The sequence below is a fragment of the Solea senegalensis genome, linkage group LG9, assembly GCF_019176455.1.
Source record: "Solea senegalensis isolate Sse05_10M linkage group LG9, IFAPA_SoseM_1, whole genome shotgun sequence".
In the NCBI taxonomy this organism is placed as follows: Eukaryota; Metazoa; Chordata; class Actinopteri; order Pleuronectiformes; family Soleidae; genus Solea; species Solea senegalensis.
Window position 1 is genome coordinate 19,945,865 of NC_058029.1, and position 17,297 is coordinate 19,963,161.

Here is a 17,297-nt window from a genome sequence, read left to right on the forward strand (position 1 = left end):
AGCCATGCTAACAACTTTCTATAATCATTAATGGCAGCCGAGTCAATCAAGGTGTATTTATCACCAATCAGGTGTTATATAGTTTTATCTTTAAGGGCTGTCCCAGTAAGTGTTTTAATTTAGGTACAAGAAAATGCCATGTATCTTTTGCAAAGTATAAAAAGTAAAATCTTCAGAATAGTCAACATTTACATGATGAATGACATCAGTGATCTTGTCTGTTTGAAACTGCTGTACATGTGTATACTGTGACTATCTGAGACAAGCTCCTTTCCAGCCTCTTGGTTATTTACACTTTAGGTCATACTGTACTGTATGTCAGCCTGTGACCCCTCACATGCTTCTTTTTAATAGTCCATGGGTCGTGAGTGCAAAGTAGTCTGTTTCTTTTGAAAACGAAATGTGAGAAGGGCAACTACAAATGAAATATCAAAAAAGACACGAATCTGCAAATGCCACAAGTGCAACAGCTGTTTGCATTTAAGAAAGGTCACATATTCCGTCAAATTGTATATTCCTGTAAATATTGCATATTTACATATATTATTTGACATGAACAGATCAAAAGCCAGAGCTGATGCCATGAAAGGTTGACTGTGATTCCTGCAGTAAGTAAAAGTAGTTGAACCATTCAAAAAAGACTAATATAGAAATTAAGGGTAAAAACACAAGTAAAATAAGAGTCCTAAAACAAAACTGGTCTTAATGAGTCAGAGTCGTATTTCTGTTTTGGGGTACGATTTGATTTGTGTGTTAGACATTGAATGTCCAAATGAATGGGAATCACTGCAGAGTCCTATAAAGAATATCTTATTTGTGTAAGAGTGTGAATGAGAGCTTGGTGGACGTCATCTGCGTCCCTCCTTCCCTCCCTCTTAGTCGTTCTCCCCTCACTCCTCCCTCCGTCTGCTGCTTTCGCTCGTCTGTTCTGCGGGCCAGACTTCCACCTCTGGCCGGCCACTCATCGAGACTGACTCCCGAGAAACACATGGGGAAGAAATAAACTGCGACACGACAAGTGAGAAAGAAAAAAGGTTGAACATTTGTGGGGAGAAAGATTTCCGGTGGCATTGACCAGTTCACTTGGTTTGCTATTTTTATTCTTCTTCCACAGAAGAAAAACCAAACAAACTTTAAACTCGATGGAAACATGTAAAAATCGCCCTGGATACTAAACTTGAACACAGACTGCGCCCCTCCTCTGAGCACTAGCAGCGGGCTGGGCAGCCTCCAAGGGACCGTTAGGTTTACAGCTAGCTCGGTGGGACCCGGAGCACACAGTGGAGAAAAGACCAAACAAGACATCTGTCCTCACACTGAGCTTGACTTTGGTCCTCACTGCGTGGGAAAACTCCAAAGTAAGTAATCCTTCGTGTTCGTGTAAGCTAGTAGCAGACATTATTAGATTATATGAGCGTCAGTGTGCTCGCGACGTTCCGCATTCTCGTGTCGCTCACACGTCATTACGCACTTAAGTCGCATTTGAGGGTGATGATCAAATTTAACGGAATCCATTGTGTTTTAACTACTAAAAGTCATGAATGGCGTCATAGAGTCAATGGTGTTTCAATGTCGCTCTTGTCACCGTGTATTTGTGTTGTCAGATATGAAGACATGAGGTCGGCCTGGCGCCTGCTGAAATGTGCTAACTACCAGCAGATAATGTCACATTATCACTCTAACTACACACACTCAGATACAGCACAGTGAGGCTAAAACCTTGTACATGAAATCGGATTCCTTTCTGTATGACATTGTTGTGGTTTTTACCACTACTCAGTGCACTCTTACTCCACTGCATGTCCTGTGTTTTGTAGGCATGCTGTGTGTAGACCTAAATTCCCAGAACATTTCTGGGAAAGAACATTATCATTTGGTCATAATAACGAAAGAAACGATCGGTTGCCGTTTTGTGTTGGATTTATTTACTTTCAATTCACATGTCCCTGTAAGACCACATAATCAGTGGAGACTTAATCTAGAGGTAGACCAATTCATTGCCCTCCCCCCTTTTTTTAACCAGATCATTATTATCACATTAAGTACTTTTGTTTTCAGAAACTTGCTAAGGGGAGTAAAACTAAAGCTAAACACTTATTTATTTGACAATGTTTCTGGGTTTTTTTGAGTACCTGTATCATGTATATATTAATTTGGTGATGCAGGAACACTTTGTCAAAGTTTGCAGCAAATTACAGATCTAAGCAATTCCTAGAAAAGATTAGACAAGTGTCCTAAACATAAAACCATAAAAGTTTGTTTTACTAAATTTATCATTGTGATGTTCAGGTGAGGGACTACTGGACTGAAGACTAGAACTAGCTCAACTTTGACCAACTTCAACAATGCTGCTCATGTTTAGATGCATTAGTATTAACAAACATTTCTTACAGTATATTCATCAGTAGAATGAGAACTTTAAATTACAATTTTATTGATTTAATAAACAGAACAACTAACTCAAATAATCATATTAACTCATTGGCTGCCAATGAGTTTTAATTAATGATGACAATGATACCAACTATGATATGATAAGATGAATAAAGGATTTATTATGATGAGAAACCCCACAGGTTTTTGACCCAGTTCTCCTTATTCTGGACAAGAAATAACTTAAGTTTGTCAATAATTACATCTTCCTCTCCTTAACTTTAGTGTACTGATTACTCAGTGTAGTTGAAGACAGGAATGTTGCCTTGACATTCATTGTATTGAGGCTCTTTTGTGATGCATTTGGTTATCGTTATCTCACCGACCTCCCTCTCAAAGGATAGAACAGAGGGAGTCAATTAGCATAACAGTATTACCTTTTACACCTCCTCAACAGGTCTACTCAAATCAGTATGCAATCTGATTAAATCTTCCCATCAATCCTTTTGTCAGGGTCACAGTGTTAAAGGCCCTGAAGATGACTTGTGATTGACTGTCTCCACCAGGATTATTAACATTTTTTCCCACTTTACAGTATGACTTATACTTTGATGTAAAACATACTTTGTTTTGTTGTTTTCTGTTTAGCCACGATCCCAAAGATAGTCTAAAGGGTGCGTATGACTCACTCTCAAAACGCTGTAGTCCAAAATGCCTAAGGCATGACCTGTGTTACAGCTAATCACCCATGTCCAGAAAGAATTCAAGCCTCCAGAACTGCCACATCATCCCACACTATGTGCATTAAGAATTTCATGTTTTTTTCTGTGGTGTGTGAGCTGTGGTTGTATGTGGGACCACAAGAAGTAAAGGCTGTCTCTACAGAAATTATTTCATTTACAGCCCCTTGAACATGCAGAGATAAATAGTTACCACATTCAAATGACTTGTTTTATCAACAAGCTAGAATAAAACAAGCTGCACTATACAAGAATATTTAGTGCTCATTCCATTCATTTCTAATTTACTACAGGACTCACAATCAAAACAGTAACTATAGTTGTTATGATTTCAGGAATTAGCAATGGGGATCATTGTCTTGCTAGCTTTTTTGACACAACGGGGAGACCTTCTGCAGCAGATTGCCCAATGATCCTGATCCATTAGTGACAAACACACTCAAACAAAATAATTGTAACAACTATTTCCTTCCTTTCTAAAGTTTCATAGAAAGGAAGTTATAGCAGAGACAGGTAAAGTGGATGGTGTCTTTAAAAGGTGACCAAAATGAAACAGCCTGGTATCTTGAACTGATTTAAGACTTGTACTGACATGGTTTGACTCATGTCAATACTCTACTCAACAAAATATACAGTCTGATCATTTTAGATATTTTAATGCAGAAATCTCATATTTATATTCTTAATATAAGTCATATTGTCATGATTTAATTTTGTTCTGCTGACTCATTTTAACTGCAGTCTTGTGACCATATGTGTTGGCACATATTCTATGTGCCCCTCTGTCTCCAAATCATCTAACCCTCAAAACTCATCATTGACTCCTCATGCCATGACATTTACAGCAGTGTTTCCTAAAAGTTTAATATAGATACCCAGTTTAAGCCAGAAAACACACTATTGTGACCAAATTTACAAAATAACTTAAATTGTAATACAGGGGCAAAAATTAGACAAAAAAGCTAATATTATTTTGAAGAGGTAGACCAGACATTTCCAAGAGTCACAATAATCACAACTTTATTTTATGAATGGTTTTTAAAACACATAAATCTTAAGCATAAGGTTGAATGACAAGTCTTAACTACACATCATCTATGCTGTCTCATCCTGCTGTGTCTGTCTTCATCTTTTTTAAGTGTGTGGTTCAAGTGATTCAGCTGACAGTGAACAACTTAAGGATGGATGGATGTGAGTAACTGGGTAGAGATGGTATTTTGTGAGTGACTCACTGAGGGAGTCGGTCGCCATGACTCATGATCTCCTTGTCATTCAGGGAAACAAAGTTTGGTTGACACCATCAGATTTTGTTCATTTGTGGGCAGTGAATGAGGAGGCTGAAGCTCTCTCTTTCTTATTGTGGCAGTAAGTTTACATTCTCCAAATAATCCTGGATGCTGTACCAGGTTCCAATATGGTCTGTTTAGGTTTCCCCAAGAAGACTTCTATCCTTTTATCTTGTTTAATTTTTGAAAGACAGCAGTTTAGGTTTGTAAACTACGGAGCTGAAAAGAGACATACTGGTAACAGCTGGAGCTGTGCTCTGCCCTCCAGTAGCTGGATCTCTGTTTACAGTCACCACATCTTTGTAATGTATATTCATATAGAAGAAGAGAAAAAAAGACAGTCAGAGGACTTCCTGTCTCCCTCCCCCGCCAGAGGCATCCTTTATTTTTATTGGACCTCTGAAATGGTCAGAGTTTAGTCATATGATCCTGAGAGCCAATGGAATGTGATGTTAGCAAAGCTGTGTGGGGAAAAGTGCTTTAACATGCTGAATTAACTGATGATCTCAACAAGTAACCCTAGAAAAGGTTCTGAAATCTTTATCCACACAGCTCACTGCTGCAGCAGTGTAAAGTTTTCCCTGTTTAGATGCAGGCTTTTGTTTGTATTTGGAATGTGAATGTGAATGAAAGGATGCTCTACTGATCCTAATTATGCCCAATGCACAGATGAACAGTTTAAGGATGATTGTTGTTATTATGGGAAATCATATATTACACGGTAAAGTCAGTGCAGACTACCCGAGTGTCTCTGTCCTTCGAACCATCTAAAGCCCAGTGCTCGGAAAGATGTGCTGTTGCAACAGGAAACCGGGAACTGTTACGAAGATGACATGATGTGGAAAATAACTCACCCATTCAAACATGACACTCTCACATTGACATTGTCACCAGGATCATTACCTTGATCTGGACTTCACCAGTCTTATATTTCTGCATGTGTGTCTGACAGCACTGAAGATTTGTCAAGCTTTAATGAGAAGTTATTAGTCTGTAATAATCTACTTATTATATAAATGTAGAATCTGTATGATTTAAGTTATAGGGGATTTGGTGACACCAGTGGTTAAAATAGTAACAACGACCGAAGTTCAGTACTACAGTACTACTGAGCAGCTTCTTTGTTAGAATTACAACATAAATGCAAAATAAGAATCTGTTTACACTGTAAGTTTGCAATCAAGCAAACTCATGCTGTAAAAATGCATATGGAAAACTCTGATACCAATGCTGAAAACGACTATAGTTATAGATGACTTGCACATTTATTGTATGATCATAATGTAATCAGTAGACAAATGTACCCTCTAGACAATCTAACATAAAGGCACTGCAAAGGCACACACAGCATATGTTAAGGAGAGTAATCAGGAACACTGACATGATAAACCCTGGGATTTCAGGGTTATTACTGGGGGTATTCCATACGGTATCACAACATAGAGGCCATGATATATATACAGTTGTTTTGAATAATGACCATACCCCTTCACAGAATTTATTTACAAACCCTTATCAACAAGGGCAATGGATCTGCTTGAGATATGTGTCTGTTGCATCATATTGTTTGACCTCTGCTGCTACCCACTGGCTTTGCTTTAGGTGATGTTTGTGTCTCAAGACTGCCATCATGGTGTTTGCTGCCATATCAGTTCAATAATGTCTGAATTGATTCATACATCAGGAAGGTGTACCTCTCAATATTCTTCCATATTCACTTTTTTTTAGCATTATTCCAGTGATGACTGGTTCTTTTCTTACTGGGTTATCATCATGGTAATGAACACACCACCTTTAACCTGCTCTGAAGAAGGTAGACTTCAGAGGATAAGCTTGTCACTAGCTCAACTGCTTACCAATCAGACCACCAGAAAAGTAGTTATCATTCCTACAAGGCCTTGACAGCGTTAGAAGAGTTAACAGAAAAGTGATAAAGTGTGTAGCAATTGAATAGATGTGTGGTCACTGCCTGGTTTTCAACAAGTCAGGTTGACTATTTCCAGTATACTGTCAGCCATAGATGCAAGGGTGTTATACAGCAGCTGTCTGTAGACGTTACTAATTATATAATTTAGTGGAGGCTGTGCACAGGGCGCAGTGGTGCTCTGCTGTTGTCCCCTCATGACGGTGACATTTAAACATCCTCTTCATTTTAGGCCATGTTGATACCCACAGAGCTAACTACTAAAAGACAATTCGAATTGTTTGATGGGCATCAGAAGTTTTATTTGCTAAAGTTACCTTACAAGGTCCACGTTTCCCCTCAGTCACACAGCTGACAAGAAGTGAAGGAGCTGGTTTATATTTAGGAGGTTGTAAGTGATAAAGCACAAATGAGTACATGTACTCAATCAAAAAATTAGCCTGACAATTTCCCCGTAAGCATCACAGTCTTGTCTCTTGACGGCGTTACATGTACCGATCACATGATCACAACGCCTCTTTTCAGAAAAGTCAGATGGGAAAACCCCAAGTCGAAGTAGAAAGTTGATTTACAGCTTCCATTAATGGATGAGCTGTACAGCTAATGTCAGGTTTAGTCAAGTCAGACAGTGTAGACATTTGCTGAATGTGATAAACCTGCTTTGTTACCAGACCCAGCTGAGTTAGCGGCTGATGTTAGGCATAGTGACACCCTGGATAACGAAGATATATGGGTATGTAGATCTTGTTTCGTAGCGCAGGCCACAGACATACAAATTAGTGAAGTTTCCCAGCATGTTGCAGAAGTAGTCATTCAAAAATATCCTGCAAGCTGTCATTCAGACTAGTGACATGGATCTGTTGAGAATCCATACTTTATTTATTGCCCTTTTCCACTGTGGTCCAGCTCGCCTCGGTGCGGCACAGCACGGTTTAGGTTGGTTTTCCACTACAAAAATAGTACCTACCCAACGTGGGCGGAGTCATCACTGCACGGCTGCATGAAACTGTCATGAGTTTGTGTTATACGCGTTAAAGCAGTTGTTTTCAGTGTAACTTAATCATTAGAATAAGTAAATTAAAACTATTTGTTCAGTACTTTCTCCATGACCGGAGCACACACTCCGTCTGACATTAAACTGAAATACAGCGGTAGGGTTTGGGATGCCGCTCGCAGTCAGCAGTGCTATCATTAAATACACCAGACTCCTTTGTTAAATATTGAGATTTAAGACATTTACCTTGTAATTGTTAGAGATTAGCCCACATGTTTAGGATTGTTAAGTCTTAACTTAACTGATTTACAGTTCGGCATTGTTTGGCTTGATTCTTGTGTCGGACGTCTCTTCCTGTGACGGCACTCTGACCAGTGAGTGGCCGGCAGTCTGGCGACGACACGCATAGTACCCGCTCAGCTCGCTTGAAAAAAGTACCTTGCACCAGGTACTATGCTAATGGAAACGCATTTTTAACCATGCTAAGCCGAGGCGAGTTGAGCCAGTGGAGAAAGAGCGCCTTGTTTTTTAAATTACAATCAGTGGTTATCATATATCAATGATTATCACCACTAGAAAATTTCACATGATGAATCATAATTTGATCTGTACTCAGGTCACCTGAACAGGGATTTTATCAGCCTTTAATCAGTGCTCTCTGTGCATTTTCAAAGGATGTTTTTTGTGCATCTTTTGCATTTTTCTTCTCCATGTTTACCCAAAACACTCACAAGAAGAATACAAGAAGAATACAAGAATACATTTGTTTTGTTTGTCTGGGGTATGCTATTGTATGTTCTGGTGCATTATATTTCTAATTTGATATAAATGAAGTCAGGGTATGGTCAGCTGTAATTTCTTGGCCAAAGAGGGAATTCTTCTTGATTACTGGCAGGGAGCGGCAGGCTGGGGATGGGCGTGGAAGTGAAATGGTTACATGGTTTTGGCATGCACAGCTGCATCGGCTGGGAGGGGAGGGGAGTAGTTGGAGCTCTGCAATGGGACTACAGAGATGAAGTGTGGGGGTGCCCCTACGCCTTTCGACATACTGTATGGATGAATCATGACTTGCATCCTTTAGATGCTACGATTCCCTCACTACCAGTCCTAATTTCGTTCTCTGCCACTCCCTGCCAGCAACAGAAATACTCATCTTTGCTCTTAATAAGTCAAAGCCAGCTTTAATAGCTGGTGTCAACTTTTGAGGGCAGCGTTGAAAGGTGTTTAAAAACTTGAGTTTCCTCTTTTGTTGGTCTTATTTCTTGTTCCTCACATAGGCCTCCTGAACTCCTGTGGTCATGCTCCCTGAGGTCTGTTATACAGTATGCATTTCGAAAAACCTACAGGCAGGCTTCAAATAAAATGGAAACATTGACACCGTCATGTTATTTTGTTAATTACTTGGTGACATTCACTCATAACCATAGCCAGGTCCGTATGGTTTACGCCTTTAGCCATAACCCCTATAGATTTCTTTCAGATTTAGATTTTTGATAGAACCGTGTACTCAATTTGTGTCTGGATACACAATGTGTATCAAGGTTGTGGGTCTGAAGGTTTGCAGCCTAATAAACGTATAAAAGTGATGCTGACTCCATGTGTGTCCTGTGTTGCAGAATGCTGTCACAGCTGAGTGAGTGGTTCTGGCAGGAGAGGCTGTGGTTTCCAGAGGGTCTGGGCTGGGCTGACCTGGAGGATCGCGATGGACGAGTATACGCCAAAGCCAAAGATTTGTGGGTGGCTTTGCCCATTGCCCTTTTATTCCTCATTATTCGACAGATCTTTGAGAGGTCAGTACTGTCATTAATCGTCCATATTCACTGCCTGTGCCAATATTTGCATGTCTTTCCATGTCTGCTGGCTTTGCATCTCTTCTTTCCATTAGTCGTCCCTTCCTGAGTTCTAATTCAATCATTTACTTCAGAATGCAGTTCTTGTCTCTTGCTTTCTTCCTCAGTAATTATTTAGCTATCCTTATCCTGTGCCCAGCTTTTTTGTGTTATTCTTTGAATTTATTGAATTATTTTACATATCTGTAAATATGCCAGTGTGAGCCAAATGCCTTAATTTTTTTTCCAATTCTGATGTATTATCTCCCACACACTAAAAGTCAAGTTTCTCTTGCGAACTTGACTTCATTCAATTGTATTTTCATTTCACAGTTGTTTGTGTCTCAACAACCTTTTTATTATTTCAGGACCGTAGCTACACCCCTGGCCTCTCTACTCGGTGTGAAAGAGAAAGTACGACGCAACGCGCCTCACAATCCCTCACTGGAGTCCTACTACTGTAAAATTACCAAAAACCCCACACAGGTAAATGCTACATTTACATTACATACATACACACATTTAAAGGAATGTTATTTTATGTGATGCCAGGAAACGCTTAAATGTGGCCTCTTTTTGTTTTGTTCTGTGTCTCAGAGTTCAATAGGGACTCTTAGCAAGCAGACCGGCTACTCAGACAGACAAGTGCAGAGATGGTTCAGGAGACGGAGGAACCAGGACCGACCAAGTTTGCTCAAAAAATTTCGAGAAGCCAGGTTAACAAACACACTCATACTTGCTGTTTTAAAGCACGTGCTGTAGAGCTATAGGTCAGGCTGAAGCAGCGGTCCTGCCTATATGAGGACATTTGTAGTGGCAAAAGTACCCCTCTATTTTTAACATGAACTTACAATGCCACCCTGCTGCTGCCATGCCTGTAGCCTCTACTCGTCATACACACACACATGTTCTAATTAGCACCGAGGCTCTTTCTTCATTGTTGGTTATTTCTATGTTTGAGCAATTACTGTAACAAAAGCAGACTTAAAATAACATGAAAACCCAATGATACAAACATTACAAGTTAATCTCAGCTGGAAGGAGTCACGCTGTGGCAACTAATGATACTTACAGTCTGATGATATAAATACAGTATGGATAGTCTCTAATGGTGCCGTCGACAGCTGTGGAGAGCATGATGCTGTCAGCATTATCAGGATTGAAGCACAGACAGATACTGAATGACATATAGACAAACACATTTGGAGCTGATTCATTAATGCATTTCTTCATCCCATGTGTTGTGCTTCATATATATCTCCTTCATTACCATCATTTTCATGGTCATTATTCACGTTTAGATCAATGTAAGTGCTTTACCCTGATTTACCCCTCCCAGTTGTAGTTAGTAGTTTGTTGTAGTACTAGTTGTAGATAGCTTTCCTGAGATTTCTTATTCTGTGCAAATTGTAATATTAGGATTTTACAGATGTGCTGTAGTAATATTACATTACTATCAATATTACAATATTATCCACCTCCCCATGTAAAACTAATCCTATCCGAAAAGGGCTTAAGATGCTAAGATTATTTCTTTCCAATCATTGCAGGGTGTAGAGTAGAAGTCAATTTTCAATAACACATATTCGTGTCATAGTGTAGCTACAGTTGTGATAATTAATACATTTTTTGGATCAGAGTAAAGTTTAGTCATTTATTAATAAAACTACTTCAACTACTCAAGATCTAGCTTTACTTTAGATGTCCAGTAAAGTTAAAAAATGAAACCAAAAGGATCTGTGTAACTAAATATAAGTAAAAATCATTTTTTGGAAAAAAACTGACTTATCTGTGTGGGTTTCTGAATCATAGTCACATTTGTGCAATATTGTTGTGGCCTGATGTTCGACATATGATGTGCATGCTTGTGACTGCATGTTTTCCACTCTCTGTTCATGGTGTGTCTTTCACTGTGTGTTTGACATTTCCTCCTCTGAATCAGTCTATTGTTGTTCTCCCTCGTTTCCCTGACTGATGTATTTTTATACTCTCACTAGCTCTTTTTCTTGTGTCCATTTTCTCTTCCGTCTGTCTGTCTCTGTCTTTGTTTTTTGTAGAAAATGTCTCTTTACACCTGTATAAGAAGCTGCAGTGGGAATGATGCGTCATTGTTTCTGTTATAGGTCATTAAGAGGGGCGACAGTATCTGACAGCTCTCATTGTGTTCCGTTCTGAGTGTGTGTGGTTTTGTGTGTCCTAATTTGACATTCTCAGTGTAGTTCACCAGATTTATTTTTCCATTCCACCTGAAATCTCTCTCCTCTATTCATTCTTGTTTGTCTGATGCATTAATGTGTCTTCTGGTAGAAAATGTGTCTATTGTCTTTAACTATTGACTGAATAGAGAGTGTGTTTGTATGTGTGTGTTCTCTTACAGTTGGAGATTTACCTTTTACCTTCTTGCTTTCATTGCTGGCCTGGCCGCCCTCATCGATGTGAGTACTGCCATTTTATCCCGAACACAATCTCCTCCTCACACTCTTCCCCTCATCTCTTATTTTCACATCCTGTTTGTCAGCTGCCCTTCCAGTTGTAACCTGGCAGTGGGTCCATGGTAGTCTGTCTTTTTTGCTGCAATAACCTCGCCTTTTGCTCGTCAGAGGGGCAGTAGTGACTCAGTGCTTTGCTGAGTCAGTTACTGTAAATACACATGTTATTCTGCTGTCTCACTCTCTTTCGTCCCCTTCCAGAAACCTTGGCTGTACGACCTGAAGGAGATGTGGCAAGGCTTTCCTGTGCTGGTACGTCTTTGGGATGGTTATTTACACACTGAATGCACCAGAGTGTCTGCAAAAACAATGACTGCATTTCCCTCATAAATGTGCTACGGCATTTAGGATTTTTTTTTTAACTTGCGAGTCATTGCTTCAGCCATGTTTTTTTTCCTGACACTCATGGGTTATTCAGTATGTTACGCTTAATCATTTTTGTTAAGATAATATTTATTATATTTATATTTTATTAGTTCTAAAAATCATTTTTTTAATGTCCTGTATTTAGTAGGTAATTGAAAACAGTGTTGCCCATGTTATTCTTCCATTCTTTGACATAATCATCAATAATGTATTAAATTGCACTGTAATTTGGCAAACAATGCAGAATATGCAATGCTAATACACAAATCAAGACACATGTCAGCGTTTACCACAGACCAGCCAGAAATGCCTGGCAGTCACTGTTGATTCTGTGGCGGCCCACCACAAATTGATCAATGCATGGTAAACCCTGCTTCTTATTACAGGGTTCAAATGAAATGAAATGTCAAAAAACACAAACACACATTTGTTGGTTCTGTGTCATCTGTATTTTAGAAAATAATCAGTATAAATGTGTCTACTTGGGCTCTAAGTTTGTGTGACGACCTTTGTCACTATACTGACATTTAAATCGATTGACATCAAGCGAATACATGGCACATTGATCAATACAGTTCTGTTTTTTTCCTCTGCAGACTCTCCTGCCATCACAGTATTGGTACTACATGATTGAGCTGGGTTTCTACGGCTCTCTGCTCTTCAGTGTGGCCTCCGATGTGAAACGCAAAGTGAGTGAATTTGACTTGCATCGAAACAAAAGTAAATTAAAAATAAATCTGTAATTCATAGAGAGGTTTAGCCCCTTGTATGAATATTGTTTTCCTCTATGACAACAGTCTGTTCTTGCCATGTTATCAGTTTGACACCTGGCATGGGCTGTGTGTGGACGTTAGACTGTTGTTACACGTGTGTGTGAATGTGTGTGAGTGTCTGGACTTTACTCAACCCCGGTCAGCTGGTTGAGGAAAATCTCGCTGAAGAAAAACAGAGTGGTCTTTCAGCACGGTATTAACCTAGATACGTCTTAAGAGTGTTTTCAACATACACACACATATACACATACACATATACTGAATATTCTCATTCACTTCTTTTCCACCAGAACATGTAACATGTCTGTTTCCACCATGTTTCCTTCTTTTAAGGACTTCAAGGAGCAGATTGTCCACCATGTAGCGACCATCCTCCTCATCAGCTTCTCCTGGTGTGTTAACTACATCCGTGCTGGAACTCTCATCATGCTTGTGCACGACTCCTCTGATTACTTTCTAGAGGTAATGCCTTATATATTCAATATTCAAATTCTTATTTTGATTGTTTGTGTTGTCATGTATCCCTATCAATAAAAATAATGCCATTTAAAAGCATTCAAAACAGTATTAAATTAGATGTAAGTTGTGTTTACAGTTTAGGATTTTGTGAGTGCTATGATTTCTGATGTCACTACACTGCCACCTAGTGGAGCAAACTTCATGTGGTTGCCAGTTAATCCTCAATTTTCCTTTTTAAAGTAAAAGGATTTCTCTTTTCCTCTTTCAGTCTGCAAAGATGTTCAACTATGCTGGGTGGCGTAATGCCTGTAACTACATCTTCATTGTGTTTGCTGCAGTCTTCATTGTCACTCGTCTGTTCATCTTCCCCTTCCGGTATACACTTATACACATATTTAAAAACAAAAATGCATTCACATGTGTTTCTCGATTTAGTTTTTCTGCATGGAATCGATCTGTCTTTGCCTTAATTCTTACTGTGTTGTGTTGCAGCATTATATACTGTACTTGGATTTACCCAGTGACCGTCTACAAGCCCTTCTTTGGCTACTACTTCTTTAATGGGCTTCTGATGATTCTGCAGTGTCTGCATATCTTCTGGGCTGTCCTCATCATACGCATCGCAGTCCGCTTCCTCACCAACAATGTAAGAACATAGGCTAATCTTGACCATTCCAGCTCTCACATTAGACTCATGTAGAGTTGTGTGTTAAGGAATTTGTGAAGCTTTTAGGATGAGGATGGCCCCACGGCTCTCATGTGGAGGATAAAGCCGGAGACAATGAATAAAGAAATGATAATCTGTCCTTGTTTTTTTCCTCAGCTTTATAAAGTGGCCTTGCATACCTGAAAGGGTGCTGGTTAAGTCTAAATTATTATTGTTTTTCATCTTCATTATTATTATTATTATTATTATTATTATTATTATTATTATTGTTATTATTAATAATTAAATACTGTAGTAATGCAGCAGATGTACAGCAAAGCAATTAGTGGAAGTCACTATATACATATATACATTTCTGTATAGACGAGAGGTTCAGCAGATTCAGGTAATAAATGTCATCCTTTTCCCTTTTTGTCAATTGAAGATTAAGGTTTTTAATCTAACAGTATAATACACATGGAAATAGCCAGAATGTAAAAATATGTATATTACGAGAATGTATATTTGACAAAAACAATGAAAAATTTAGAATAATCATTTATGTCCACTTACTTACTAACTTACTTACTAATTTCTGAATTTGTTGTGACACTGTCAAGGGCAGCAGTACATTCAGAAAGGAAGCTCTTAAGATATTTATGATGCCGCTCTAAAAGGCCTCGTTTTCTCACACTGTGCCTTTTTGCTTTTATTTTTTTTCCTTTAGGAAAAAGTAGATGATGAAAGGAGTGACAAGGATGAAACGGATGAATCAGAAGAAGAGGAGGAGAGGAAGGTGCACGACAAAAAGAACATGAAGAAAAATGGACCAGTACAGAACGGCCATGTGGTCTACAACAACAATCACAGCAAGACAGAATAAAAGCAAACAAGTGTCAAGATAAAGGAATGTGGGACACACTCATATCCCCTCGGTAGGGGAACTGGAGGGAGGGAGGAAAAGAGAAAGAGGGAAGGGGCAGGCCATTCCTTAAAAACAAGAACACCAGGTATCCCGAGGAAATATGACACTAATTCCTTTTGCACGACACAAAAACACACTAACACGTGTACATTCGTACTTTTAGAGGGCCCAGAGACCCAGCAGAGGTTTCACATCAAAGTGACAGGTGGGTTTTTTTGTTCTTTGTCATCAGAGAAAAATGTATCACTGTCACAGTGTGAGACAACAGTCCCAAAATATAGGAGACAGGAAAGAAAATGGAGAGGACCAAAAAGTGTGGAGAGGACACACTGTATGTGTAGAAGTGATGCTGCTTCTTCTTTAGCTTTCTTGTTCTAACTGTGCCTTAGAGCCAGCTAATTGCTGTCCAAATGCCATTTTATAGCTTTTATGCTTTAATCTTATGTTGCTTTGTTTCGTTCTCCTTTTCTGTTTTCTTCTAAAAGAGCGAATGACTGAGCGTTTTTATGGAAGTTTAACGATAGGGTATTGATTTCCCTAATTTTTCTGTCTATGCAAGAATGTGTATGTTCAGCTATTGCAACATCTTTGCACAAACATACAGTGTCTCTTATATAATGTTATCTACAGTATCATGTAATAATGTGCAGTAGGACTGTGTGCCTCTGCTCCCCAAAGTAGCTGGTGCCATTTATAAACCAGTCTGCCTCGTAAGTTTTAAATAAAACATGTGGTTTATGTTTTTAGATAAACAGCGAGAAAAATCTTGCTTTTATTTGTTTTAATTACACATCAGTTTTGGTGTCTGAGGCCACCTAGATTGTTGGTGTCTGAGGCCACCTAGATGGCTTCTTTCCTCCTCTTTCATCTGTCTTCCCAGGCCTGAATGCGAACACTGTCAAATCAAGAATGTCCTTTGTCCTTCAGATATAGGTGGACAGTTGAGTCCTGTCCACATGAGCTGGCTCTTCTGTAATGTACCTTGCCATGCGTTTATGCAGTGGTTGTTCAGTACAATCCTCCTTATATTGCACTGCATAAACTACAGTGCTCTGTTTTTGCCTTGGAGTGTTGTCCTATGAGTGAAGGAGTTTCTGTCTTCAGGTGTTGCAGGGATGTGGTGATGGAGCAGAGTGTTTTTTTTCTCTGGTTTGTCTGAAGTACTTTGATTCAGTCAAGTGTCAAATCACAGTGATGTGAAATGAACTGAATGTGAGAAGCTATGACTCCATATAATAATTGCAAAGGGCAAATCACTCTGTTCAAATGAAGGAACTATGCTATGGCAAATGAAATAAGAAAGCCATTTCCACAATTTACGTGTATTGGCCATATTTCCTCAGTTTACTGCCTAATATCCTGGGGTATATTTATTTACCTTGGGAAGAGTTAAGTGTTGATCTAAGTGAATTATTTTTGGTATGAAACGGGTTTACAGGTATGTTGATTGATTTTTTTTTCCTTCCAGGAATCTTTTTGTTTTTTATTTTGAGATCTTTCGAGGTATTAATGAAAAATGTGTTGCAAATTTGTTATCATGGTTTTAAGTTTTTTTGTATGTCAAGTGCCTTATCTGTAATGTATGGGACGGTCTCCCTCTCTCATGTCTTCATGTTCCCTCCTTTTGTTTCCTGTCTCCACCTCACATGACAAGATTCACATTATCCTTCCCTGTTGTCTCACTCATCACTCACATTTCTCCTCTTTCATTTCCAAACTTGCACTCATTCCACCAAACATGATATTTACTACCCTAGACCAACCAGCAACCTCTCTTTTCCGGTGATACAGAAGAAACAACTATGTTCCAATTACAGTGTTACTTTTTATTTTATTTTTTCTGTTTAATGATGCCTAAGTATTGTTATTAATAATAAAAAAACAGGAGATTGTGAATCACACTCAAGTTATTTGTTTTCTGTATCAAGTCTGCAAATGCACCATGCACTGTTGATTTTTTGTTTTATTATTTTCATATTTTATTAATTTTAACACTTTCCAGGCAAAACACTAAACATTTAATTCCTGATTTTTGACTCTTGAAACTCCATCTGATATATGGTACAGCCCTTGGACAAGAGACAGGTTATTATCTTGTGATGTGGTGTTCTTTTCTTCTTTTTGGAAAAGGAAAGGAAGTGGTGACATTGATATTTTTGGTTTTCTATTAACGATCTGACAGCAGAGATCCATAAATAATCCCAGTTTTCTGTGACAGTAAACTCATCATTTGAATGTGAATAGATTTGTTAGGATTAGAAGAAAGGGTTATTGATCAATAATATTGACAAATGCATTTTACTATCATTTGATAGTATTTAGTAGTAGTTTGTTTAGCTATAAACAAACCAATATGAGAGTGATATTTAATTTCAGTTTCCGAGTATAATGACAGAAATTCAAGTAAGCTGTAAGTGAGATGAGATAAACATTCAAACTGACACAGTAGCAGCAACTAGAACACGGACAAAATGTAGACAAAACATTGGATAA

General features: G+C 38.7%; 1 protein-coding gene across 1 annotated transcript; it reads left to right on the forward strand.

Annotated features, from left to right (window-relative positions):
• The first annotated feature begins 884 nt into the window (after positions 1-884).
• On the forward strand, positions 885-16,673 carry cers2b (ceramide synthase 2b). Its single transcript, XM_044034221.1, has 11 exons — positions 885-1,358; positions 8,934-9,107; positions 9,515-9,632; positions 9,744-9,862; positions 11,524-11,581; positions 11,837-11,887; positions 12,598-12,690; positions 13,108-13,236; positions 13,502-13,608; positions 13,726-13,879; positions 14,607-16,673. Exons 2-11 carry the CDS (start codon positions 8,935-8,937, stop codon positions 14,760-14,762), a joined length of 1,158 nt encoding a protein of 385 aa, XP_043890156.1. The 5' UTR covers positions 885-1,358; position 8,934; the 3' UTR covers positions 14,763-16,673.
• Positions 16,674-17,297: the final 624 nt, after the last annotated feature.

Coding starts and splice junctions, on each gene's coding strand:
- cers2b (XM_044034221.1), top strand. CDS start 8,935: ATGCTGTCACAGCTGAGTGAGTGGTTCTGGCAGGAGAGGCTGTGGTTT. Junction 11,582..11,836: donor GCCTGGCCGCCCTCATCGAT/GTGAGTACTGCC, acceptor GTCCCCTTCCAG/AAACCTTGGCTGTACGACCT. Junction 12,691..13,107: donor CCTCCGATGTGAAACGCAAA/GTGAGTGAATTT, acceptor CCTTCTTTTAAG/GACTTCAAGGAGCAGATTGT.